Source organism: Schistocerca serialis, chromosome 11 (assembly GCF_023864345.2).
Source record: "Schistocerca serialis cubense isolate TAMUIC-IGC-003099 chromosome 11, iqSchSeri2.2, whole genome shotgun sequence".
In the NCBI taxonomy this organism is placed as follows: Eukaryota; Metazoa; Arthropoda; class Insecta; order Orthoptera; family Acrididae; genus Schistocerca; species Schistocerca serialis.
In genome coordinates, this window is record NC_064648.1 from 208,783,977 (window position 1) to 208,809,940 (window position 25,964).

The following is a 25,964-nucleotide window of genomic DNA, read 5'->3' on the forward strand; positions in this document are numbered from 1 at the left end:
AAGAGAATCGAAGTGTTTGATATGTGGTGCTAGATAAGGATGTTGAAAGTGGGGCCGACTGATAAGGTAAGGAATGAGGAGGTTGTCCGCAAAATCGGCGAGGAAAGGAATATGTGGGGAACACTGACAAGAACAAGGGATGGAATCGTAGGACGTGTGTTAAGACATCAGGGAATAAGTTGCACTGTTCTAAAGGGAGCTGTTGCGGGTCAGACTGCAGGCGGAAGCAGAGATTCGAATACATCCAACAAAAATTTGAGGACGTTGGGTGATTACAATGGAATTTCTGATAACCATGGATCCGGTACATGAAGTCCAGTTAGGTTGTGGAGGATAAGATGAGAAGAATTCCCTCAGTTTGCTGTAAACGTTTATTTATGTCTTTATACATACAACAATTTTTTTCTTGTTTTCATTTCAACAGTATTTTATCAGAAATGCTTACCTAGTTCACAGCTTCCTGATTTCCAATGACACATAAAATACACAAAATAAATTGGAATTTAAGCTAAGGAAAGAATTACAGGAGAAAAATACCGGTCATCAATAAATTGAATAATTATTTTCACATCAATCAAGACAGAACCCCATTTAGACCACGGAGGTGAAAATTTAATAAAACAAAGACATAAATCATTACCAGCGGTTGGTGTTCATCTTCAGTTGATGGCTTTTAAATCTGTTAGACAGTGGGTGCATGATCTGAATCGAGTTCAAATTTGAGTTCTCTATGTAAAAGATGAAAAATTAGAAAGGTGAACAAAGAATAATGACAACTTTTGTCTTCACTGATATTCTATAAGACCCATTATCAAGCCTAAGCCATTGTCTTGCGCCAACACGAAAGCTTTATTTTTGTTCAAAACAGATGATAATGAAACGATGTGTTGCAGTGCAATTATTGCAAAACTTCACTTAATATTTGCAGCTATGGGCAGCTTTTCTCACTACTATAAGATTTTAAACGCGATAAAGGAATGTAGTTTCGATTCAGAGCACAAAACCACAGCGCTAGTAACACATATCTGAAAATGAGTATTCAACACTGAAATACTTGAATTTTCGATGCTACCGTAGAAACGTTGCACATATCTTCCTGTAGAACAAATGGAAATGTAGATTGTATCATTCACTAGAAACTGCAACCAAACGTCGTTAGAGGTATAACAGACATGTTGGCACTTTTCTCAAGCCTTTGTTTGTGTTTGTTGTATAAAAATTACACAAAATACACATTTATAAAAATCCCCTACTAAAGTTAACACTTCGACAGTAAAAATTCATCGTAACACAAAAAAATGGTTTAATAAATAAAAAATAACATTTACTTCCAAAGTTTGGAACAATTAATAGATGAGATACAAAATAATGATTGAAGATGACGACTGTAGATGAATATAAACCGAATGTATTATGGTAACAATTGCTGGCGGTCACTGCATCATCATGGCGATATTGGGAAGGGACATACGTGAAATGAAGGAAAAATTGCATGAAACTAGAAACAGAGAAATCAACAGGGGATACAGATGTCATCACTTGAATTATCACATCTGCAGCCGCAAAGCTTTTTATTGTCTTCGTCTTGTCATTGTAGTTTTTCCCTCATTTCAGCTGAATCATGTTGATATATAGGACATACTACATCCTGTTTACATCAGTGGACGTAAAATTAAATTAACTGTGCACTTCATAAAGGGTGAACATGTACACTTTGCTTTAGGGAGGTTTTTTGGGGATTACAAAGCATTTGATTTAACTGAACAAAAAATTATGTTTAATATGATCTCGGAACAAGTAAGCTGTTAATCAGTTTAAATCGATTTGCAAAAGTAAATAAATAAAACATGATTTTGCGACTGGTTGCTGCTTATTTGGTAATTTTATGGTTTACAGTCGCTGCACAACTTGGGAACCACATGGAGCCCACCATTCATAAGTAATTGTACAGAATGTATTTATATACCATGCATTGGCTCGTATGTGCTTCTGTACACTCATGCAATTGTCTTTCTACCCATCTGCACAGCTGTAAGTAGCCATTTACACAAAACTCCCAATTTAGAAGAGAGAAATTTGTACCTCTTTACAGATAGCACAATTGTGCATAAGACAATTTGCATTATCTTGCAGGTTCAAGATGTGGAGTGTGATGGGGCAGTGGATAATTTTCGCTGTCGTGCAGTAGACTGCTGGTATGATCAAACTGACTGCACAGGTTTGTGGTGATGGTTTGCACTATTGTGCACATTCCAGGACAGTACTCATGGTGCAGATTGTGGGATATTGGGAGGAACTGTTTTCTATTTACACACAGTGGGCAGTTTCTGCTCTTGTGTAGGTGGCACAATAGTGCAGTGGACAGTCTCTGGTCCTATTGCAGTCAAAATATTGTAACAATTTGCAAACTGTGCAATAGTGTAGGGAATAGTTATCTCTGCTACATATATTGCTTGAGTGTGCAGCAGACAGTTTGCACTGTCGTGCAGACAGCCTGACTGTGCAGCTGGCAGTATGCACTTTCATGGAGACAGCCTGACTGTGCAGTTGACAATAGGCATTGCTACACAGACAGCCGAGCTGTGCAACTGACAGTTTGCACTGTTATTGAGACAGCCTGACTGTGCAGCAGGCAGTTTGCATTGTCAGACAGACAGCATAACTGTGCAGCAGACAGTTTGCACTGTCATGTAGATAACCTGACCATATAGCACGCAGTTTGCATTGTCAGACAGATGGCCTCACTATGCAGCAAACTGTTTGCATTGTCAGACAGACAACTTAAATGTGCAGCAGACAGTTTGCACTGTCATGCAGACAGCCTGACTGTGCAGCAGACAGTTTGTACTATCATGCAGACAGCCTGACTATGCAGCAGACAGTTTGTACTATCATGCAGACAGCCTGACTGTGCAGCAGACAGTTCGTACTATCATGCAGACAAGCTGACTGTGCAGCAGACTGTTTGTACTATCGTGCAGACAGCATGACTGTGCAGCAGACAGTTTGTACTATCATGCAGACAAGCTGACTGTGCAGCAGACAGTTTGTACTATCGTGCAGACAGCCTGACTGTGCAGCAGACAGTTTGTACTATCATGCAGACAGCCTGACTGTGCAGCAGACAGTTTGTACTATCGTGCAGACAAGCTGACTGTGCAGCAGACAGTTTACACTGTCATGCAGACAGACCTGACTGTGCAGCCTTTTTGCAATTATGTACTAAAGAGTTTGCAGCTGTGTGTACATTACCTGAGTATGCAGCAGACAGTTTGGAATGCAGTGCATATGGCCAGATTATGCAGCAAACAGTTGGCACTGTCACACAGATGGACCACTTTGTACTTCTGTGTACTTTGCCTACCCATGCACAGGACAGTTTGTGCATGCTGCATGACAATGTGGTGACCAACTTACTCGGTCATATAGTAGCCTATATCACTCTCCAACACTATGCAACGATCCCCTCCCATATTTCCATGAATGTGCAGCAGATGATGGTGATCAAGTAGATGCACATACACAGAATTCACTATTATTTCCAGTTATACGAACAAGAAGTCCTCTTCACACAAACCATAAACCATCCATTCACAAGGCGAAACCAGTGGATCCAAATCCAACCTCACATCACATTGTCACAGAGTCTGTAATGCAGAGGATCAGAACTTCCTGCACTCCGGGTTGGCGAGCGAGTAGAGTGCGCCGGAGTAGACCTTCTTGGGCGTGGCACGCCACGAGATGATGGCGGCTGCCTTGAACGGCTCGGGGTCGCACCCCGAGCAGACCCGCATCACCTCGGCCACCTCCCCCTCGGCAGGCTCTCGGGGGTAGGGCTCCGCCTCTGGCTCCAACAATGGAGGAGGTGTCCCAGGCTGCAGCAACAATGGCGCCGCCTCCACAGGCAGCTTACTGAAGGCAAACGAGCCCGACAGCACCGGCGAGGAACCTGCAACACCCGACCCACACTCAGTTCTGGTTCTCTAGCTGTCAATTCTTGATCACTGTATTACATATACACTACATATACCCGATGGTCATTCCACAGAAAATGTCTGGGATTGTTTCAAATTGTGGATTAATGTAGTAATCAACATTCACACGATTTGCTAGTTCTCTGGGATCCAATCATTGTAATGTGACTACAACTGAACATAGGATACCTAAAGCAACTTCTGGAGTGTTTCCCAAGCCGAATTGAGGCCAGCATGGAGGATAGAAGCAGTGTTATGCGGTATTGGCGCGACGTCTCCTGGGGTTGACTGATTATTTGCATGGTGAACATGTGGTCGTACAATACCATGAATACTTAGAGTGGTTCATATTTCAACAAGTATTTAATTTCTGAACATATTTTATTGCTTAGCGTCTTCTAGTTATTACCAGCACATCTCATGTAAATATTTTGGTAAATTTTTGTTGAGCATCTTATATATTAAATAGTTCTATTCAAACATACGGCCTGCAGAAGTATCAAGGGTGCAAAGTATAAGAGACTGTATCATGATATGTATAGGGTAAATAAACAGTGCAAAGTGAATCAAGAAACACATTGGTTTTTACAATGTGACTCTCATAAAATGATCACAAGGTAAAATGAGAACTAATTAGATCAGATACTGGGGGTTACCAACAGCCACATGTACTGTATGTGAATAGGACAAGAAGGGGAAAATATCAGCATGGTGTGCTATGAACTTTCTGCCACAGACTGCAGAGCACATTTTTCCATCATCCCATTCGCAAGTGGAATTAAGGCACAGAGAGGTTGTTATTAGTCAAAGTACATCCTTCTGTGCAGTGCACTTCATTTGCTGAGTAATTGTGTACATATAAGGCTTGGAGAAGAGCAGGCCTATTCTGATTGATTGCACATGGCTGCATCTCACCAGTATGAACCTCTGAAGAGATGATGCTGAATGCCTATTGGACAGTATTAGATGAAGCTCTTACTGTCAAGAGGTGTAGATTGACAAAAGAAAGACATCTCCATAAGAAGTGCATGTATTGTAAGATGGAAATGGGCGAAGGAAGAGTGGAAAAAGAGGTGACAATAAGTACAGAGAGACTACTGAAGTCCAATACTTTCAGGGTTATTGTGAACAAAGGCACGGTCTGGGTCACTTGCTATGTTTCATTTTAACTGAATCCTGACCCTGGTGACAAGCCCTATATTGTTGCACATAAACGATAAGGATGACCTGTGTCATGGGCTGAAAGTAGTTACTGTAATGAAATGTACAATGTGACCCAAAGGGTAGTAGGATGTTAGGGCCAGGGTGTATACTACCCGGGAGATCCGGGAAAAACCCGGGAATTTCTTCATCCGGGAGAAAACCGGGAAAACCGCGGGATTTTTTTTAGAATTCCGGGAATTTTTCACTGTTGCGGGCGGGCTCTTGTGCATGCGCATTTGAGTCGCGTATGAGTAGAACCTTCTCCCGCTTCGGGCTACAGAAGTTTGGCTGGGCGCCACTACTTAATATTACCCCGGTTTGGAAATATCGTGGATCCAGGGCCGATGCACAGAGCAGTCCGAGTTGTGGTGGGGAGGTGGGGAGCGTCCACGCGACCTGTGTTTACGTTCAGTGATTTTGTTGTTTCCTCTTCGTTTGTTGCTCTCACGATAAATGATAACAAAACGGATTTTTGTGGCCGGAAGCTGTCAAATGAGTTAAAATACTTTCGCATAGTTACGGAAGGTTAAAATTTGTTATTAGTTTCAGATTTTATTTCCACCTTTCTGACAGTCAATCATTAATCACCTTGCAGAACAATGAAGTTATTTTTGTCGGTTTGCTTAAGAGATTTGGCTTTTATTAATCTTTTCTGCTGGGGCAGTCAATTTATTTGAAACGAGGTGTTTAATTTCACACTGTGGGCTAGTTTCAACTGTTCGCTGTATTTCAAGTGCACTTATGGCATTATGGCATAATAAAGAACCAAACATGAGATAATAAAGTACTGATACGCCAAGAAAATTTACATCCGAATCTGGACATACGAATGTGCACTTTAAGCCGAATTATGCATTTTAGTGTGGTTCACGAAATTCCGACGCTCTTGAAGTATCCTCTGATGTCTTGTTTCTTTTATGACATAATGTATGACCTTTTAATGTTTTACACGTACGAACATACGGGCTTCCTGCGTCATCGTAGCTGCGCAAGCGCGGTGATGCCTGTTATATGGCGCTAACTTGCAACTGCTGAAGCGAACCCATTTCTAACAGGTCGCAGGAAAATATTGCGAATAGTGGTTTGAAAAGCGTTACATACAAAGCAAATTTCCTTTTACGCAAGATGAACTATGTGCGAGAATGCACGACGAATTTCTTAAATCACAAGGCGTGTGAATCTCATCTAAAAATCAACTCTTTGAGGACGATCATTGAGAAGAGTTTCGAGCCTAGAAGAAGAGACGTTTAAGTCGTTATTAAAAATTTTACTGGCACATTTGTGTGATGATCTTTTTTGAGCGTGTTACCCTTTAAGATACCACATTATATGGGAAAGCTTAGCTTCTCTTCCAGCTTATTAATCTTCGAGCCCAATATTATATGTGAATGCTATGTATATTAATTTAAACCATTAACATTCCTTATAAGTGTGTTCGAGCTACTTAAAGAGTGGTTTTGCTATTGGTTGACTACATCACGTGACCTATGCTGTCACCAGCTGGCGAGATCACGTGACATGAGCTATGACTGGCTTACAAAAGCGCATCGCAATCTCAATTTCAATGTTTCGGAAAGTGACATGCGGTGTTCGGTGGAATTCGAAGTTATACCTTCGTAATACGAAAATATGCAGCATACAAGTTGCTGCACATCAAAGATCTTTCAAAACGTGTTTTCCCCCCTGAGTTTCGTTTTCTACTGTGCCAGGAAATTCTACGTTGGTATATAAAACCATAAACATTCAAAGGATTGATGAGTTTTACAGTGCCGACGAAGAGTATACCGTCACTTAACACCCTACCGTCCGGCGACACCACAGTGGTGTCATGTGCATAGTATCACGCAGTGGCCGGCGACAGCACTTTAGTAGTATCCTTTGCACTCTATTTACGATGAATGCGCGGACGTCTCGTCTGACGTTCCGGACGGCTTAGCCGATTATGAAGAAGACATTGGATATCAAAAAAATGAAAGTGAAGCAGAATTTTCGAAAGATAGTGAGATATGTCCAAACGGTTGCCAACTGATTCGGATGAATCTGACGATGACAGTGCACAGTGGTCAGACTTTGATTTACCGAGGACCAATAATAAATTTGAAGGATTTCAGAGTCCATATATATTTCCCAAAGATACACAGAGCGCCGAGGATATCGTAGAATTATATATTGGGAATGGTCTATTTGAGTACATTAGCAAAGAAACTAACAAGTAATACAGTCAGAATTGCAACAGAAGGAGACTGGATAAAAAAATTTGCCAAATTCGTCGACGTTACGGGACGCGAACTTTCAAAATAGTTTGGGCTTGCTGTCCATATGGCATTGTAAAAAAAGCAAGGATCGATGATTATTGGTGAACAAATCCGTTGATACACACACCGATATTTCGCAAAACGATGTCCCGCAACCGATTCAGACAAATATTATCATTTTTGCGTTTTTCCGACAACAACAATAAACCGAGTAATGCCGACCGGGTTTTCAAAGTGTAATTGGTAATTCATTATTTTTCCAAAAAGTTTAAATAAACAAATTTTGTATTTATTTACATATGTATATCTTCGAAACTTAATGATAGTAGGGGAACAGGGTTGAGGACTAACGAGAACTAACGATGAGATTAGTAAAACTTAAAAATTTAAAATCTCCCGATAATGGCAAGAATGGCCGGCGACAAGCCAAGTAATTCGAACTAGCACTGCCGGCGCCAAGCGAATCAGTTTGTATGAGACGTGCGGATGGCAAAGTGTTAACACGGAAAAAGTGTATTTTCACCCGGGAGAAACTGTATTTTTAACCGGGAAATCCGGGAATTTTTTTCCTTGTCCACGTATACACCCTGTAGGGAAGTTCCAGGACAGGCTGCATTATTGCCAGCTTTTGCTCCCGCTACTCCTTATAAACTCGTAATGTTGCCAAATTTTCCGTCTAAAGGTCACCCCAACCTCTTCTGCAGCTCTCTTTTATCCCTCTCTCACCACCAACCCAAGATGGCAAGTATAGTCCACATGTACCTGGAGGCAGAATGTTCTGCATTTGATCAAAATCAAGTTCTTTCTTAAATTTTATCTGTTTTCCAGAAATTTTAGGATGGAGTTGTGACACACCTAGTTAGTTAAAAGGTCACAATTGGCCTGCTTAAGAGTGTTACAACACCGTCCCAAAATTCTTAGAAAACAGATGAAAATTAAGAAAAATAAACTTGCTGTGGATCAAACCCAGAACTTTCCAGCTCCAGGGACAAGTGGGCTAGATCCATTATCTTGGATGGGGGAACTGAAGTCGAAAGGGGAAATGTGGCAATACTGCACCATGTCATCATCAACATCATCATCAGCCAATTCAATCATTAAATTATGTGGCCTCTACGAGTCGTGGATTCAGGTAGGCTTTCAGCAGTCTTCTCCAAGTGGGACGGTCTTGGGCCGTTCTCTGCCAGGTGTTACCAGCAATCTTCGTGATGTCTTTGTCCCATCTGTCTGGTGATCTTCCTCTAGGCATCCAGTACTCTCTCGGACTCCACTCCAGTACTAGCTTCGTCCATCTGTTGTCTTTTCTTCTTGCGACGTGGCCAGCGCACTGCCATTTGGAGGAACCTACTGTCTCTAAGATGTCTCATCTGCTCCTGCTGTATTGTTATTTACATGTGATATTTACAACTGAAGCTCCACCTTGTTGCTGTTGTTGTTGTATCAGTCCTGAGACTGGTTTGATCCTGAATCTGCGTAGTGTATTCATCTCTTGGTCTCCCTCTACGATTTTTACCCTCCACGCTGCCCTCCAGTACTAAATTGGTGATCCCTTGATGTCTCAGAACATGTCCTACCAACCGATCCCTTCTTCTTGTCAAGTTGTGCCACAAATTCCTCTTCTCCCCAATTCTATTCAATACCTCCTCATTAGTTATGTGATCTACCCACCTAATCTTCAGCATTCTTCTGTAGCACCACATTTGGAAAGCTTCTATTCTCTTCTTGTCTAAACTATTTATCGTCCACGTTTCACTTCCATACATGACTACACTCCATACAAATACTTTCCGAAACGACTTCCTGACATTTAAATCGATACTCGATGTTAACAAATATTTCTTCTTCAGAAACGCTTTCCTTGCCATTGCCAGTTTACATTTTATATCCTCTCTACTTCGACCATCATCAGTTATTTTGCTCCCCAAATAGCAAAACTCCTTTACTACTTTAAGTGTCTCATTTCCTAATCTAATTCCCTCAGCATCACCCGACGTAATTCGACTACATTCCATTATCCTCGTTTTGCTTTTGTTGATGTTCATCTTATACCCACCTTTCAAGACACTGTCCATTCCGTTCAACTGCTCTTCCAAGTCCTTTGCTGTCTCTGACAGAATTACAATGTCTGTCATCTGTCCTTTTCCTATCGTTTCTTGTATAGCCTAGCATTGATCTCTCCATGGCTCTCTGTGCTAAGTTTCCCTTTTGTAAATGAGTTCGCCGAGCGGATCTAGGCGCTACAGTCTGGAACCGCGCGACCGCTACGGTCGCAGGCTCGAATCCTGCCTCGCGCATGGATGTGTGTGGTGTCCTTAGGTTAGTTAGGTTTAAGTAGTTCTTTCTAGGGGACTGATGACCTCAAATGTTAAGTCCCACAGTGGTCAGAGCCATTTTTTTTTATAAATGAGTTCAGTGTCCATGTCTCGCAGCCATACGTCATCACAGGAAGAATGCATTGATGAAATACTGCTTTCTTCAGATTTACTGGCACTTTTGATCTGAATCATACGGGGAGGGAAATCTGGCAACAATTAGTCTTTTTTGGAATTCACTAACCGCTCTACTTACTGTGTCATCCTGATTATAATTACAAGTGGTCCAGTTGTGTGAGACCTCATTTGTTGGACCGTGACTTACTGGGCTGGCTGAGCAGACTGGCGCTGGAGCTCAGGAAGAGGTCATCGGAGGGCAGGAGGGCCCCCCTCTTGCTGGTGCGCGAGTTCTTGGCGTCGCCGTCAGCCTCTGCCAGGACCTCCTCCTCCAGGTCGGAGGCCTCGGCTGGAGCCTTGGGCTCGTTGGTGGCCCTCTTGGTCACAGGGGACTTCCTCGCCCTGTCTGCCACCTTTTTGACGGGACTGCTGGTCGCTGGCTCGCTGTCGACACTCTCCGTGGAACTGTCGGCCTTGCTGGTGTGCGCCTCTTCGGCAGAGCTGGACGTTCTGGAGGTGGCCCACAGTTTCTTGCTGAGTTTCAGCGGCATCTTGGCCTTGTACCTGCAACACCAGAGACAGACATTGTTTTTATTCTCGAAATAACTCGTTGCTGTGCTTTTTTGCACTAACATCAGTCAATACCACACAAGACATTGGACAACCATTTGACATAAAAAATGGATGGCATATATATATATCTCCTTCCATTCTTTATGCCAAATGGTTGTCCAATTATATATATATATATATATATATATATATATATATATATATATATATATACACAGGGTGTCCCAGCTATCTTGTCCACCCAAAATATCTCTGGAACAATAACAGCTATTGGAAAACGACTTTCACCGGTATCAATGTAGGGCTGGGGCCCATGAATGTAGATATTTGGAAACATTCTAAAACGAAAGCATATGTGTTTTTAAACACAAACTTATGTTCTTTTAAATGGACCTCCCATATTTTTTCTTCAGCAATCCACAGCATGACAAAGCACATACGCAATGGCGTTGATTGCATCGCAATGTTCCCATTACATCCCGAGATATTGAGACGCGAAGTTGACGCTTGAAACACCCGACATGCGCTGCTAGCGCACGTCCTGAGGCTCAGGCGTGAATCCCATGCTGCCCGTTATCGCGATGTGATTGACATGCGTAATCACACTTCCATACTTATCAAGAGGTCCGAAACGAATAATACGGTCTGCTGCCATCCTGCGTTAACGCCGTACATTCCAGCAGGTATTTATCCCATAGGCTAGGGGTGACGCGGTTCTGTAGCATATCTGTGTACCGCAACGTTAGTCACAAAGTTAACTTCGCTTATCGTTTACTAAAAAGGTAATGCCGTTCAACGTTAAAACTTTACTGTAGATCTAGCGCAAGTGACAGTTAATCATTCACTCGTAATAGTAAAATTCATGTTGATGGTTTTAGTGAAACGAGCAAGTGGACTAAAAGTTTTACCGTTGTTTCGGACCTCTAGATAAGTATGGAAGTGTGATTACACATGTCAATCACATCGCGATTACGGGCAGCATGGGGTTCACGCCTGAGCCGCAGGACGTGCGCTAGCAGCGCATGTCGGGTGTTTCAAGCGTCAACTTCGCGTCTCAATTTCTCTGAATGTAATGGGAATATTGCGATGCAATCGACGCCATTGTGTATGTGCTTTGTCATGCTGTGGATTGCTGAAGAAAAAATATAGGAGGTCCATTTAAAAAAACATATATATATATATATATATATATATATATATATATATATATATATATATATATATATATATATATATATATAGGGCGGTCCATTGATCGTGACCGGGCCAAAGATCTGAAGAAATAAGCGTCAAACGAAAAAACTACAAAGATCGAAACTTGTCTATCTTGAAGGGGGAAACCAAATGGTGCTATGGTTGGCCCGTTAGATGGCGCTGCCATAGGTCAAACGGATATGAGCTGCGTTTTTTTAAAATAGGAATCCCCATTTTTATTACATATTCGTGTAGTACGTAAAGAAATATGAATGTTTTAGTTGGACCACTTTTTTCGCTTTGTGATAGATGGCGCTGTAATAGTCACAAACATATGGCTCACAATTTTAGACGAACAGTTGGTAACAGGTAGGTTTTTTAAATTAAAATACAGAACGTAGGTACGTTTGAATATTTTATTTCGGTTGTCCCAATGTGATACATGTATCTTTGTGAACTTATCATTTCTGAGAACGCATGCTGTTACAGCGTGATTACTTGTAAATGCCACATTAGTGCAATAAATGCTCAAAATGATGTCCGTAAACCTCAATGCATTTGGCAATACGTGTAACGACATTCCTCTCAACAGCGAGTAGTTCGCCTTCCGTAATGTTCGCACATACATTGACAATGCGCTGACGCATGTTGTCAGGCGTTGTCGGTGGGTCACGATAGCAAATATCCTTCAGCTTTCCCCACAGAAAGAAATCCGGGGACGTCAGATCCGGTGAACGTGCGGGCCACGGTATGGTGCTTCGACGACCAATCCACCTGTCATGAAATATGCTATTCAGTACCGCTTCAACCGCACCCGAGCTATGTGCCGGACATCCATCATGTTGGAAGTACATCGCCATTCTGTCATGCAGTGAAACATCTTGTGGTAACATCGGTGGAAGATTAGGTAGGAAATCAGCAAAATATTGCACCATTCAGATTGCCATCGATAAAATGGGGGCCAAGTATCCTTCCTCCCATAATGCCGCACCATACATTAACCCGCCAAGGTCGCTGATGATTCACTTGTCGCAGCCATCGTGGATTTTCCGTTGCCCAATAGTGCATATTCGGGTGCAATCGATGTTGATGTAGCATTCTAAACACCGACGTATTTGAGATTCCCTATTCTCGCGCAATTTGTCTGCTACTGATGTGCGGATTAGCCGCGACAGCAGCTAAAACACCTACTTGGGCATCGTCATTCGTTGCAGGTCGTGGTTGACGTTTCACATGTGGCTGAACACTTCCTGTTTCCTTAAATAACGTAACTATCCGGCGAACGCTCCGAAGACTTGGATGATGTCGTCCAGGATACCGAGCAGCATACATAGTACACGGCCGTTGGTCATTTTGATCACAATAGCCGTACATCAACACAATATCGACCTTTTCAGCAATTGGTAAACGGTCAATTTTAACACGGGTAATGTACCACGAAGCAAATACGGTCGGCACTGGCGGAATGTTACGTGATAGCACGTACTTATACGTTAGTGACTATTACAGCGCCATCTATCACGAAGCGAAAAAAGTGGTTGAACTAAAACATTCATATTTCTTTACGTACTACACGAATATGTAATAAAAAATGGGGCTTCCTATTTAAAAGACGCAGTTGATACCTGTTTGATCTATGGCAGCGCCATCTAGCTGGCCAACCATAGCGGCATCTGGTTTCCCTCTTCAAGCTGAACAAGTTTCGTTCTTTGTAGTTTTTTCGTTTGACGCTTATTTCGTGAGATATTTGGCCCCGTCACGATCAATGGAGCACCCTGTATAAATGATAACCTTCAATATCTGTGATGATGATTCCCTTCAATGTCTGTGATGATTAAGTACCCAAACACTCTACTGTATTGCTGCCTTTGCCTTAGACTGGGTAATCCAAATGCCACTGTTCATGTAAACCCAACATGGTGTGCCCCAAAGCTCGACACACTGGGCTCGAAGTGGTCCCGGCATTGACTGACCGACTGACCGCAGTAGCCCTCCACGTGGCCGGCAGTGCCCAGTAGCCGTGTGCGCTGGACAGCAGCAGGTGGGTTACCTGGGCGTGGTGTACTCGTCCTCGGGGTCCTCGGACACGGGCGCGACGTGCAGCTCCCTGCTCCTCCTGGTGGTGGAGCGGCCCTCCTCCAGCTCCAGCCTCTGGCCGTCGGAGTCCCCGTGCAGCGCCTCCTGCTCCTGCTGCCTCTTGAACAGCTTGTGGCTGGACACGGCGCCGCCCTCCAGCAGGGACCCCTCGAAGGCCTTGTTGGACAGGAAGGAGTCCCCGCCCAGTCCCAGACCGTCCACCCCGAAGATGCTTCCTGCGGGCACAAGCGGCGTGTAGTGTACAGTCCAGCATCTGCATCTACTAAATCTGCATATACAGGGTGTTACAAAAAGGTACGGCCAAACTTTCAGGAAACATTCCTCAGACACAAATAAAGAAAAGATGTTATGTGGACATGTGTCTGGAAACGCTCAATTTCCATGTTAGGGCTCAGTTTAGCTTCGTCAGTTGGCCCAATTGAAGGAAGGTAATGTTGACATCGGTGCTTGTGTTGACATACGACTCATTGCTCTACAGTACTAGCATCGAGCACATCAGTACGTAGCATCAACAGGTTAGTGTTCATCACGTACGTGGTTTTGCAGTCAGTGCAATGTTTACAAACGCGGAGTTGGCAGATGCCCATTTGATATACGGATTAGCGCGGCGCAATAGCTGTGGCGCGGTGCGTTTGTATCGAGACAGATTTCCGGAACGGAGGTGTTCCGACAGGAAGACGTTCGAAGCAATTGATCGGCGTCTTAGGGAGCACGGAACATTCCAGCCTACGACTCGCGACTGGGGAAGACCTAGAACGACGAGGACACGTGCAATGGACGAGGCAATTCTTCGTGCAGTTGACGATAACCCTAATTTCAGCGTCAGAGAAGTTGCTGCTGTACAAGGTAACGTTGACCACGTCACTGTATGGAGAGTGCTACGGGAGAACCAGTTGTTTCCGTACCGTGTACAGCGTGTGCAGGCGCTATCAGCAGCTGATTGGCCTCCACGGATACACTTCTGCGAATGGTTCATCCGACAATGTGTCAATCCTCATTTCTGTGCAAATGCTCTCTTTACGGATGAGGCTTCATTCCAACTTGATCAAATTGTAAATTTTCACAATCGACATGTGTGGGCTGATGAGAATCCGCACGCAATTGTGCAATCACGTCATCGACACAGATTTTCTGTGAACGTTTGGGCAGGCATTGTTGGTGATGTCTCGATTGGGCCCCACGTTCTTCCACCTACGCTCAACGGAGCACGTTATCACGATTTCATACGGAATACTCTACCTGTGCTGCTAGAACATGTGCTTTTACAAGTACGACATAACATGTGGTTCATGCACGATGGAGCTCCTGCACATTTCAGTCAAAGAGTTCGTACGCTTCTCAACATTTCCGGTTTTTGGAACAGTGTCTATAAAGAGGCGATTGAAATTAGGTTGGCTGATAATTTAATCAACAGAGACAATGGGTTTCCTCTTAGCAAGACGTGTAATCCTGTATTATCTCGCATCAAAACTGAACGTTCTTCGGTGCGGCCTCGATTGCGATATATCGTTGCCAGCAGTGTTTCACTAAGGGCTTCCCTGTTTTGGAAGCCAGAAACCGTGATGGGCGGTGCATGCGCCGTGTACTGTACGGCGGCCTGTATACGACGTCGATTTGCAACCTGACGTCAGTTCTGAGCGGGACTCATCAGCAGAAGCAGCATTCTCCTGAAGATGACGACCAGTTGGATCGCCGAAATATCAAGTTGATTTTAGGATCCGGCAGCAAACCCGAAGAGACTTTCAAGTCTTATTAGGCCGGGAAAGCCTACGTAATCACAACAACATGGAAGCTTATGAAAGATCAACAGAGTAAGAGTCAGCACTGGAAGACAGCTAAGAACTGCAATTTTTGGAGAAGATTGAAGCCCAGCTGTCCAGTGAGGCAGGGAGACGCCACATCGTGCCCACCTGAGAGGATCTGCTGCTGCTGCTGCGGCTGCTCGGGCAGACGGGGCCTCGAACCCTCGATCTGCTGGATGACGTTCTGGCCGCGGGGCGCGATCTGGCCGGCGACCAGCAGCGGGTGCATGAACTGCGGGGGCGGCGGAGGCGGAGGGGGCGGCGTGGCCGAGGCGGGCGACTGCCCGTTGGCCGGGTAGTCCTCGTGGTGGTTGCCGTGGTGGTGCTTGTGGTCGCGGTGGGCCTTGCCCGCGGCCAGCGCCGCGCCGAACAGGTACACCATGGTCACCTCGCCCAGCATGCCTCCAGAGCCCAGTGGCGCTCCAGGGCCCTCCAGGAAGCCGCCTCCGGGCTGGCGCTGCTCCTGGCCCGTGATGGCCACTCCGCCTCCTGGGATCGTGTAGCCCACCAGCTGGAAGGGGAGGGGCCCAAATCTCAAGCAGTATACCAGGAGTCAACAATCACATGATATAATATACCTTCATAATTCCAAAATAGGCGAGTCGAGTAGTCCATCTGCTGCAATAACAGTGACCCATTTCTGGAGGGACATACCAATAGTCAAATAAACCAAAATTAACATCCGCATGATACAATACTGACCGATCATCTGGCATCTATATACTCCACCAGCTGGAAGAGAGCAAGTCACATTTCACGGGGCACAGTGAAGCTCAGAGAAGTCATTAACACCACCCAAAACAATAGCATCGTGCTCCCCACCAGCTGGTAGGAGTCCAACACATTTCTCGAACGGCATACCATGAGTCAAGGAAAACAACATTAACAAAAAATGGCTCTGAGCACTATGGGACTCAACTGCTGTGGTCATAAGTCCCCTAGAACTTAGAACTAGTTAAACCTAACTAACCTAAGGACATCACACACATCCATGCCCGAGGCAGGATTCGAACCTGCGACCGTAGCGGTCGTGCGGTTCCAGACTGTAGCGCCTAGAACCGCTCGGGCACCAACGGCCGGCAACATTAACAACTACATCGTATAATAATGAACGAGTTTCTAAACCAAAAATAGTTGGATCATACAGCCCACCAGCTGTAACCAGAGTGGCCTGTTTCTCAAACGACAGAGTGAGTGTCATGCAAATCAACATTAACTTCTACATGATGTAATCCTGAACTACTTTCTGGCATTCACAATAGCTGTATAGTGTAGCTCACCAATTTGAAAAAGAGTGATTCGTTTTTTAAGCCACACAGCAAAGATGAGGCGAAACATCATTAACATCCCCATGAAAGCTGGTTGGCAACCTTCTGGGACAACTACCTTCTAGCTGCAAACAGACTGGTTTATTTCTCAAGGAAAACAGTGAGAAAAAGCATAACAAAATAAACATCGACCATTATAAATTCGCCACCTTTTAGTGGCTGTAATAGTTCTGTGACACTTTCTGGCTAGAAAGTAACTGAATTGGGCCAACCAGCTCGAAACAGAGTGTAGAATGAAAGGCCCACATGATACAGTGTCTGATAGCCCTTGAACCACTGTAATAGCTGGACCACTACCGGGTAACAATTCATGTCAATCTTTAATAATGATCAACGGGATACATTTTGCGACAGTGAGGGAGACTTTCTGGTAACAGTAAATAACATTAATTGAGCAGTCAAAAGAAATGGATTATATCACCACATTCTTTAGGAAACCAATATTGCACACTTACATCTGCGTGCATAGGGACATTGTGTGTGATCTTAGAAGAGTAGCCCACTGCCAGGAATGAATTCGGCACTATTCAGTAACCATTGCTATCTGACATTCTTTCGTAAATATTACCTGCCATCTCTCCTTCTGACTCTCATCATCTCCTGGCATGGCGAACCGTTTCTCAGGGGAGGTACACTTGTGAAGCAGACACACAAAGCCTACATTAACTGTCACAGATAGACTGTGAGAGAGAAATGGAATGTGAGAATGAATGTGGAAGAGTAAATGAGAGGAAATTAGTGAGAATGGCTGTGACAGAATGTGTGAATGTGTGGAGTAGATCAGGGAATTTAGAAATAAGTTGTTAAACAGTAAATGAGAGACTGAGAGAGAGAGAGAGAGAGAGAGAGAAAGAGAGAGAGAGAGAGAGAGAGAGAGAGAATAGGAGAATGGGTGAACATGAGTAAACTGGAGCTTGTAAATGTAAGTGGAGAGTATTTGATGGCATATGAAAGAGAGTAAGTGAGTGTGAGTAAATGAGAGCTTGTCAGTGTGGAAGACTAAGCGAAAGTGAGTGCAAGTGAGTGTTTGAGAATGAGTGAATGTGTGAAAGTGCAGGAGCGAGAGAAAGAGAGAGCATGAATGTGGGATATGGTGGGTGAAAACAGACGTAATGATTGTAAATTTTCACAGCTCGTGGTCAAGTGGTTACCATTGCTACTTCTAGATCATGGGGTCCAAGGTTCGGTTACCGGATGGACCAGCGTTCATCAGCTTGGGGACTGGGTGTTTTGTTATCCTTATCATCATCGGTTCGCAGTCGTGGTCTCGTGGTAGCTTTCTGGCTTCTCAAGCATGGGGTCCCAGGTTCGAATCCCGGCTGGCTCAGGGATTTTCACCTGCCTCGAGATGACTGGGTGTTGTTGTGTCGTCTTCATCATCATCATTCATCCCCATTATGGTCGGAGGAAGACAATGGCAAACCACCTCCACTAGGACCTTGCCTAGTACAGTGGGGTCTTCCGCATAATTCCCCTATGCTCTGTCAAGGGGTATGGGGCTTCATCATCATTATTATCATCATGTGATCATCATTGACACACAAGTCTTTGAAGTGGCGTGAAATAAAAAGACTTGCACGATGTAGCCAAACAACCACAGATGAGCCCATCCCCAGCAAATAATGCCATATAATCATTTCATTTTTTCATTTGGTATTATCGTCAGTTGATGTCATTTACTATTGTATTCTAGTGGAACTGCATCATTTTTAACAATGTGTTCAATCTGCATCCCATTACTTTCCTGTATAAGTTTTCTTGAATCCTTGCTGGAAGGATGCGTGTAAAGAAAATCCACATATGATGATGTACCTCCAGACTCGCTTCACTGCCTCGCTAGAATATTAGACCTGAGCACTTCTGTGTCTTGCATGATCTCAGTACATTTCACCAGCGCCACATCGCTTACAATGACTGCCACGTCTGCAGCCCCACCGTCATAAGGTAATGGATCAGCCACGCTGCCCAACCGTGTCCACCCTTCCAGCTCCTCCAGCCACTCACCCTGTTGTGGAATCCCCTGCCGACCCTCTCGTCGTTCACCCAGAGCTGGAATTCTCCAGTCTGGCTGTTCCAGGAGGCGCACGAATGGTACCAGCGATGCAGCCTCAGCGGGTAGTTGAGCCGGTAGAAGGTGTGTCCGTTCACTGACATCTGCCAGTAGTTGGACCGCTGCGTCGATGACACCCACACGTAGATGGCGCGTGGCTGGTTTGGCACTGTCATAACAAAACAGAAATATTACAGGAGTAGAGGTAAAGCTTTAGTTAAGACTTCGAAAAAATGAAGCTCCAACCACGAAACTTTTGACGTTGTTAGTCCTCGTTTACATGTTCACCCTACAGTGGGACACATTTTGACCAACTGTGGATAACTTTAAGTCTGTAGTATAGTATTTCAGGAAATGCCCCACTTCTAAAATTACCTCATCGTCATTCTTTAATGGTTTCTTTGTCCAAGGGAAGAGGAAATAGGTACCGATTGTGTGTCAGAAGAATTCAGAGGGCGAGGGAAATTTTGATAACTCGAGAGAAGCAGTGACTGTGTGCCATAGAGAACGGCTCGGCCACAGCGGATGGCTGGACTTGTCGTGGTGGATCAAAATACTCCTTCGAAAAGCTTCCTGCGACAGTGTTCGTGACGGCATCCAACTAAACTCGTCAGACAATACTGCGTTTTCCTCCTGTAACGGTCTGTAACGGTCCGGTGTGTTAGCACCACACCGGAGCGGTCCGAAAAAATAATCAAAATCAGCTTGTTCGTGGGGACTTGTACTGAATTAAGAATGTTTTCCTCTTCTTGACCGTCATGATGTCTTTCAGAGTGACTGCGAATAGTGGGAAGAGTACCAGTTCGGTATGCACTCGGAATCCTACGATTAGGATTCGGCAACAGCAGCTTTCGCATTACCATCACAGAATCCCAAAATGTATACCATCTCTCCATACTCCTGTGATGAAGTGTTGTACGGCATCGCAAAGTGTACACCGGTTCCCGTCAGATCACCCAAGCTAAGCGCTGTCGGGCGTGGCCGGCACTTGGATGGGTGACCATATTTCGGGGTGCACTCAGCCTCGTGATGCCAATTGAGGAGCTACTCGACCGAATAGTAGCGGCTTCGGTCAACGAAAACCATCGGAGAGCGGTGTGCTGACCACACGCCCCTGCTATCCGCATCCTCAGTGAGGATGACACGGCGGTCGGATGGTCCCGATGGGCCACTTGTGGCCTGAAGACGGAGTGCTGTGTGCTGTGTATCGCAAAGTGTACTGTACACAGGAGACAATAACAGTAAACAGTGACTGCAGTGTCAACAACATGGTTGTTATGCAAACGTACCACTCGCTGCACTTGTGTACCCAAGACATCGTGAACTCAAGTGTAGCACTCCATACACCGTGCCATGTTTCGGAACTCTGTTGTAGCTTCAGTGTGGAATGTTCCAGAATATTATGGCATCTTCAAAAGGTTCGAAAATGTTATAGAATTTTCCAGAATGCCCTCCATTGGCCTATTACCCTATTGTGGTGGGGGTATGTTCCAGCTGAGAAGGGCGTAGAAAGACGGTGGCGAGATGCATGCGTCAGTATACTTCCGGAAATCGACTGGAGTGCATCAAAGAAACGTGAAGTAAATTTGTGGGCAACTGACTTGCTTAAAGTAGTGAGCAGTGTATTAATTAGAATTTTAGTGTGTTATGTATATTTCACATTTAACAGGAGGCCGAAACGTAAAAGAGGAGGAGACCGTCGCAGTGCCAAACTTAAAAGTCATTCTAGATCGAGTGTTTTGGAATGTTCTTGGTACTGTATAAAGAAATGAATAAGTGAGTTAAGAGTACTTAATTTCAAGTTAGGTTGTTATTGAATACATAAGTGGATTGGAGAGTACATTGAATCACTGCAGAGTATTTTTGAGCGCGAAATACCAAATTTTTTAAGTATTTTAATATTCATTTCTCATTATGTGAAATGTTCTCAAGTGATCAGGAATATTCTCAGAAAACAAATGGGAGATAAAGACCAAGGGAGTGGGGTCTTTTTCAATGAGTACTAAGTAAATTACCGTAATTTCGATTTACATGTGTTTTGTCAATTTTTTAGTGTATAACGAACTCATATTGTGACAAAACACTGACTGAATGAACAAAGCTGAAGTCCGACATGGATTCGATGAGGAAAACCCATTAGTCTTAAAATGTTACCGAAAAAAAATTCTCAAAGTATCCTATTTACCCACTGCCATTTTATGAATACTGATAGGACTTTACAAACGATGATACACGCTCACTAATAACGATGTACTGCCACTGCGAAATAAACGTATTAGGTTCACGTATAAAATGACTATAATTTTCACAAATATGTGCTGAAAATTGTTATTCATATGGGCTGCAGTGTGTGTGTGTGTGTGTGTGTGTGTGTGTGTGTGTGTTCCACTTTGCCTTGTCTCGTGTCGGAATGTGTAATTAACAGTAAAAGATTATGTGGCATAGTCTAACATTCCCCTTCTCTTGTTTGTTTCAGGTAAGCAGTGTGGAGCATACGGACAATTTTCTCGTGTTTACAACAGTCCTGGGTAAGTATTTCCCTGTTTATCCGTACGGGAAGCTGTCATAGTGCCGGGTTCTGTCATTTTATTTGTAACAGGCATTGGTATGCCGTGTTTTCGGCAATGATCACCACAATAAAAGCACTATAGGCAGAGGTATCAAGGTAATCTAGGTTAGAAAAATTGTAAATTTATTGCATGAGATTTGTATTTGTTTAATGACTCGTTACATCAATAAATAAGTGTGACGTATCACCCAGCCTGCTGCAAACCTTTCAATGTAAGGACCTCGTAACTTCTCCATTTGTGGTCACGCTGGAGAAGATAAATAAAACTGTTGGCTCGGAGCACTATGGGACTTAACATTTGGGGTCATCAGTCCCCCAGACTTAGAACTACTAAAACCTAACTAACCTAAGGACATCACACACATCCATGCCCGAGGCAGGATTCGAACCTGCGATTGTAGCAGCAGTGCGGTTCCGGACTGAAGCGCCTAGAACCGCTTAGCCACCGCGGCCGGCAATAAAAAATGTTCCTCATGAGGTTAAAATTCCCATTTTAATGGTGTTTACTTTCAAATATGTTTTCGGGAGGAATTCTGCCGCGAGCAAAGAATTTTTTTTTCAGCCATGCATTTTAGTGCAGAGTTCCACTATCATCAGTGGGTTCATTTTAGTTTCTGTCGAATAACAGGTAAAAATTTGCACGCCAGTACACTCTAAGACAAAAGAAACGACTCACCACAGAGGATTTAGTCGAATGGGACGGAAATCGGTAGAAAAATTGGATGATTTATTCAAGAGAATGTCCCGTCGACAACGAGGTCATTAGAGACGGAGCGCAAGCTCGGATTAGGAAGGAAATCGGCCGTGCCCTTTCAAAGGAACCATCCCGGCATTTGCCTGAAACGATTTAGGGAAATCACGGAAAACCTAAATCAGGATGGCTGGAGACGGGCCTGAACCGTCGTCCTCCCGAATGAGAGTCCAGTGTGGCAACCAATGCGCCACCCCGCCCGGTGAGTCTTGGAAGACCTCTGGCCCTTATACATGCAGTTGTTCGGCGTGACATTGTTGGATGTCTTCCTGGTGGGTATCGTGCCCAATTCTGTCCAATTGGTGCGATGGACCGTCAAGATTCCGAGCTGGTTGGAGTACCCTGCCCCTGATGGTTGGTATCCCTCTGCTGTTCGGGGGCTCTCGGGAAACCTCTTCAGCCTAGAATTTCATTGACTGGAGTAGAATAGCCTTCAGTGATGGGTCCCACTTCGAAATGAACCCCAATGACCAGCAGTATCTGGAGACGCCCTGGACAGCGGTGGGATACCAACCTGATTGTCACCTGCCATGCGGCCTAACAAACATGGGGCGCGATTTCTCATCCGAATGGAGATATTCTGCTGTTGTAGTTCGATTGAAATACACTACTGGCCATTAAAATTGCTATACCACGAAGATGACGGGCTACAGACAGGAAATTTAACCGACAGCAAGAAGATACTGTCATATGCAAATGATTAGTTTTTAAGAGCATTCACACATGGTTGGCGACGGTGGCGACACCTACAACGTGCTGACATGACGAATGTTTCCGACAGATTTCTCATACACAAACAGCAGTTGACCGGCGTTGCCTGGTGAAACGTTGTTGTGATGCCTCGTGTAAGGAGGAGAAATGCGTACCATCACGTTTCCGACTTTGATAAAGTTCGGATTGTGGCCTATCGCGATTGCGGTTTATCGTATCGCGACATTGCTGCTCGCGTTGGTCGAGATCCAATAACTGTAGGCAGAATATGGAATCGGTGGGTTCAGGAGGGTAATACGGAACGCCGTGCTGGATCCCAACGGCGTGATGGTATCGGGTGCCATTGGTTACACGTCTCGGTCACCTCCTGTTCGCACTAACGGCACTTTGAACAGTGGACGTTACATTTCAGGTGTATTACGACCCGTGGCTCTACCCTTCATTCGATCCCTGCGAAACCTTACATTTTAGCAGGATAATGCACGACCGCGTGTTGCAGGTCCTGTACGGGCCTTTTTGGATACAGAAAATGTTCGACTGCTGCCCTGGCCAGCACATTCTCCAGATCTCTCACCAATTGAAAACGTGTGGTCAATGGTGGCCGAGCAACTGGCTCGTCACAATAAGCCAGTCACTACTCTTGATGAACTGTGGTATCGTGTTGGAGCTGCATGGGCAGCTGTACCTGTACACACCATCCAAGCTCTGTTTGACTCAATGTCCAGGCGTATCAAGGCCGTTATTACGACCAGAGGTGGTTGTTCTGGGTACTGGTTTCTCAGGTTCTATGCACCCAAATTGTAACCACATGTCAGTTCTAATATAATATATTTGTCCAATGATTACGCGTTTATCATTTGCATTTCTTCTTGGTGTTGCAATTTTAATGGCCAGTAGTGTACATCAATTACTTCGTAATCGCTTTAAAAATAAGTGTCAATAGTGAGATGTGTAGTGTTGTCATACACAACGACAATTATTTAACCGTATCAAATACAATCGTCATAACTTCTGAACGGTTAGCGTTAGGACATTCAGACTGCAGAGTTGGCCGCTGGTTCATGATGGGAATTACAGTAGCAGACGCATGCGTAGTTCAGTTTAGCGACGAAGCCCACTATGATGTGAATGGATTCGTCAATAAGCAAAATTGGGGCATTTGGGGGACTGAGAATCCGCATTTCGCGATCGAGAAGACTCTTCACCCTCAATGGGTGACTCTGTGGTGTGCAGTGTCCAGCCACGGAATAATCGGTGCGATATTCGTTGCTGGCACGGTGGCTACCGAATGGTGTGTGAAGGTTTTAGAAGATGATTTGATCCCCATTATCCGAAGTGACCCTGATTTCGACGAGATGTGGTGCATGCAAGACGGAACTGCACCCCATCGAAGCAGGAGAGTGTTTGATGTACTGGAGGAGCGCTTTGGGGACCGCTTTCTGGCTCTGGGATACCCAGAGGCCACTGGCATGGGCCTCGATTGGCCGCCATATTCTCCACATGTGCCTCCTTTTTGTGGGGCTATGTCAAAAAAAAAAAAAAAAAAAAAGGCGTACAGTAATAAATCCAAAGCCATGCTGAGCTGAAACCAGCCGTTCAGGAGGTCATCGACAGCTTCGATGTTCCGACACGTCAGCAGGTCATGCAGAATTTCGCTATTCGTCAGCGACATATCGTCGTCAATGATAGTAGGAATGTCCTTAGCTCGCGGTCGTGCGGTAGCGTTCTCGCTTCCCGCGCCCGGGTTCCCGGGTTCGATTCCCGGCAGGGTCAGGGATTTTCTCTGCCTCGGACTGGGTGTTGTGTGATGTCCTTAGGTTAGTTAGGTTTAAGTAGTTCTAAGGTCTAGGGGACTGATGACCATAGATGTTTAGTTCCATAGTGCTCAGAGCCATTTGAACCATTTTTGATTGCAGGAATATCGAACATATCATAAGCTAAATCCGAATATCTCTAGTGGCGTTGGCATGTTGAACAAAGTGTGTGCACGCCATAGTTTGTAACTGCGGGGGTAATCCCAAAAGTAAGGTCTCCTATTCTTTATAAGTACACAGACCTGTTTATTTCTAGAATGGTTTACATCAGTTTACAGCTTGAACATTTAGCTATTTTTCGACATAATCACCATTTCTGCCGATGAATTTTTGTAGACGCTGTGGCAGTTTTTGTATGCCCGTGTCATACCAGCTCGCCGCCACACTGTTCAGAAAGTTCTGAACCTCTTCTTTCACCTCGTCGTCGGAGCTGAATCACTTTCCGGCCAAATATTCTTTTAACCTAGGGAACAGGTGATAGTCACTGGGCGCCACGTCAGGACTATACGGTGGGTGGGTGATTATGTTCCACTGATACTGTTGCAGGAGAGCAACGGCTTGCCGAGCGATGTGTGGGCGAGCGTTGTTTTGGCGAGTGTGTACGCCCTTGCTTAACATACCTCTTCTCGGGTTCTGAATTGCCCGTTTGAGTTTTTTCAGTCTCTCACAGTACCTGTCAGCGTTAATTATGGTCCCAGCGATTCACCTCCGACGACGAGGTGAAAGAAGAGGTTCATAACTTTCTGAACAGCATGGCGGCGAGCTGGTATGACATAGGCATACAAAACTGCCACAGCGACTACAAAAATGCATCGACAGAAATGGTGATTATGTCGAAAAATAGCTAAATGTTCAAGCTGTAAACTGATGTAAACCATTGTATAAATAAACAGGTCTATGTACTTATAAAAAATAGGAGACCTTACTTTTGGGATTACTTTCTTAATTTATGTTTTTTTTTCATGTAGTTCAATAATTGTCACCTGTATCAAGCTTCACAGCATTGGTTCATATAATGTCTCCACCACAAAACCATTCATCTAACTGCGAGTAACACGTTGATCTGACTAGCAAACAATGCTGATAAAGTAAAAATAAATAAAAGATCGATATGGAAAGGGACGGATTATTTCAGTTAAGTGCAATGGCCGAATGTGGATGTAATGTTATATCAGAACCAAGTTTTATCACGTAGAATTTTGGGTTATAATTTA

The 25,964-nt window shown here is 44.4% G+C and overlaps 1 protein-coding gene across 1 annotated transcript in view; it reads right to left on the reverse strand.

Annotated features, from left to right (window-relative positions):
- Positions 1-590: 590 nt before the first annotated feature.
- LOC126426707 (uncharacterized) overlaps positions 591-25,964 on the reverse strand; it is a 165,650-nt gene continuing 140,276 nt past the window's right edge. Inside the window, exons 4-8 of the mRNA XM_050088629.1 lie at positions 18,860-19,074; positions 15,636-16,038; positions 13,679-13,940; positions 10,070-10,425; positions 591-3,949 (exon numbers count right to left, since the gene is read on the reverse strand). Of these exons, the coding sequence (XP_049944586.1) occupies positions 3,663-3,949; positions 10,070-10,425; positions 13,679-13,940; positions 15,636-16,038; positions 18,860-19,074 (1,523 nt within the window). The 3' untranslated portion in view covers positions 591-3,662. The remainder of the gene's footprint in view (positions 3,950-10,069; positions 10,426-13,678; positions 13,941-15,635; positions 16,039-18,859; positions 19,075-25,964) is intronic.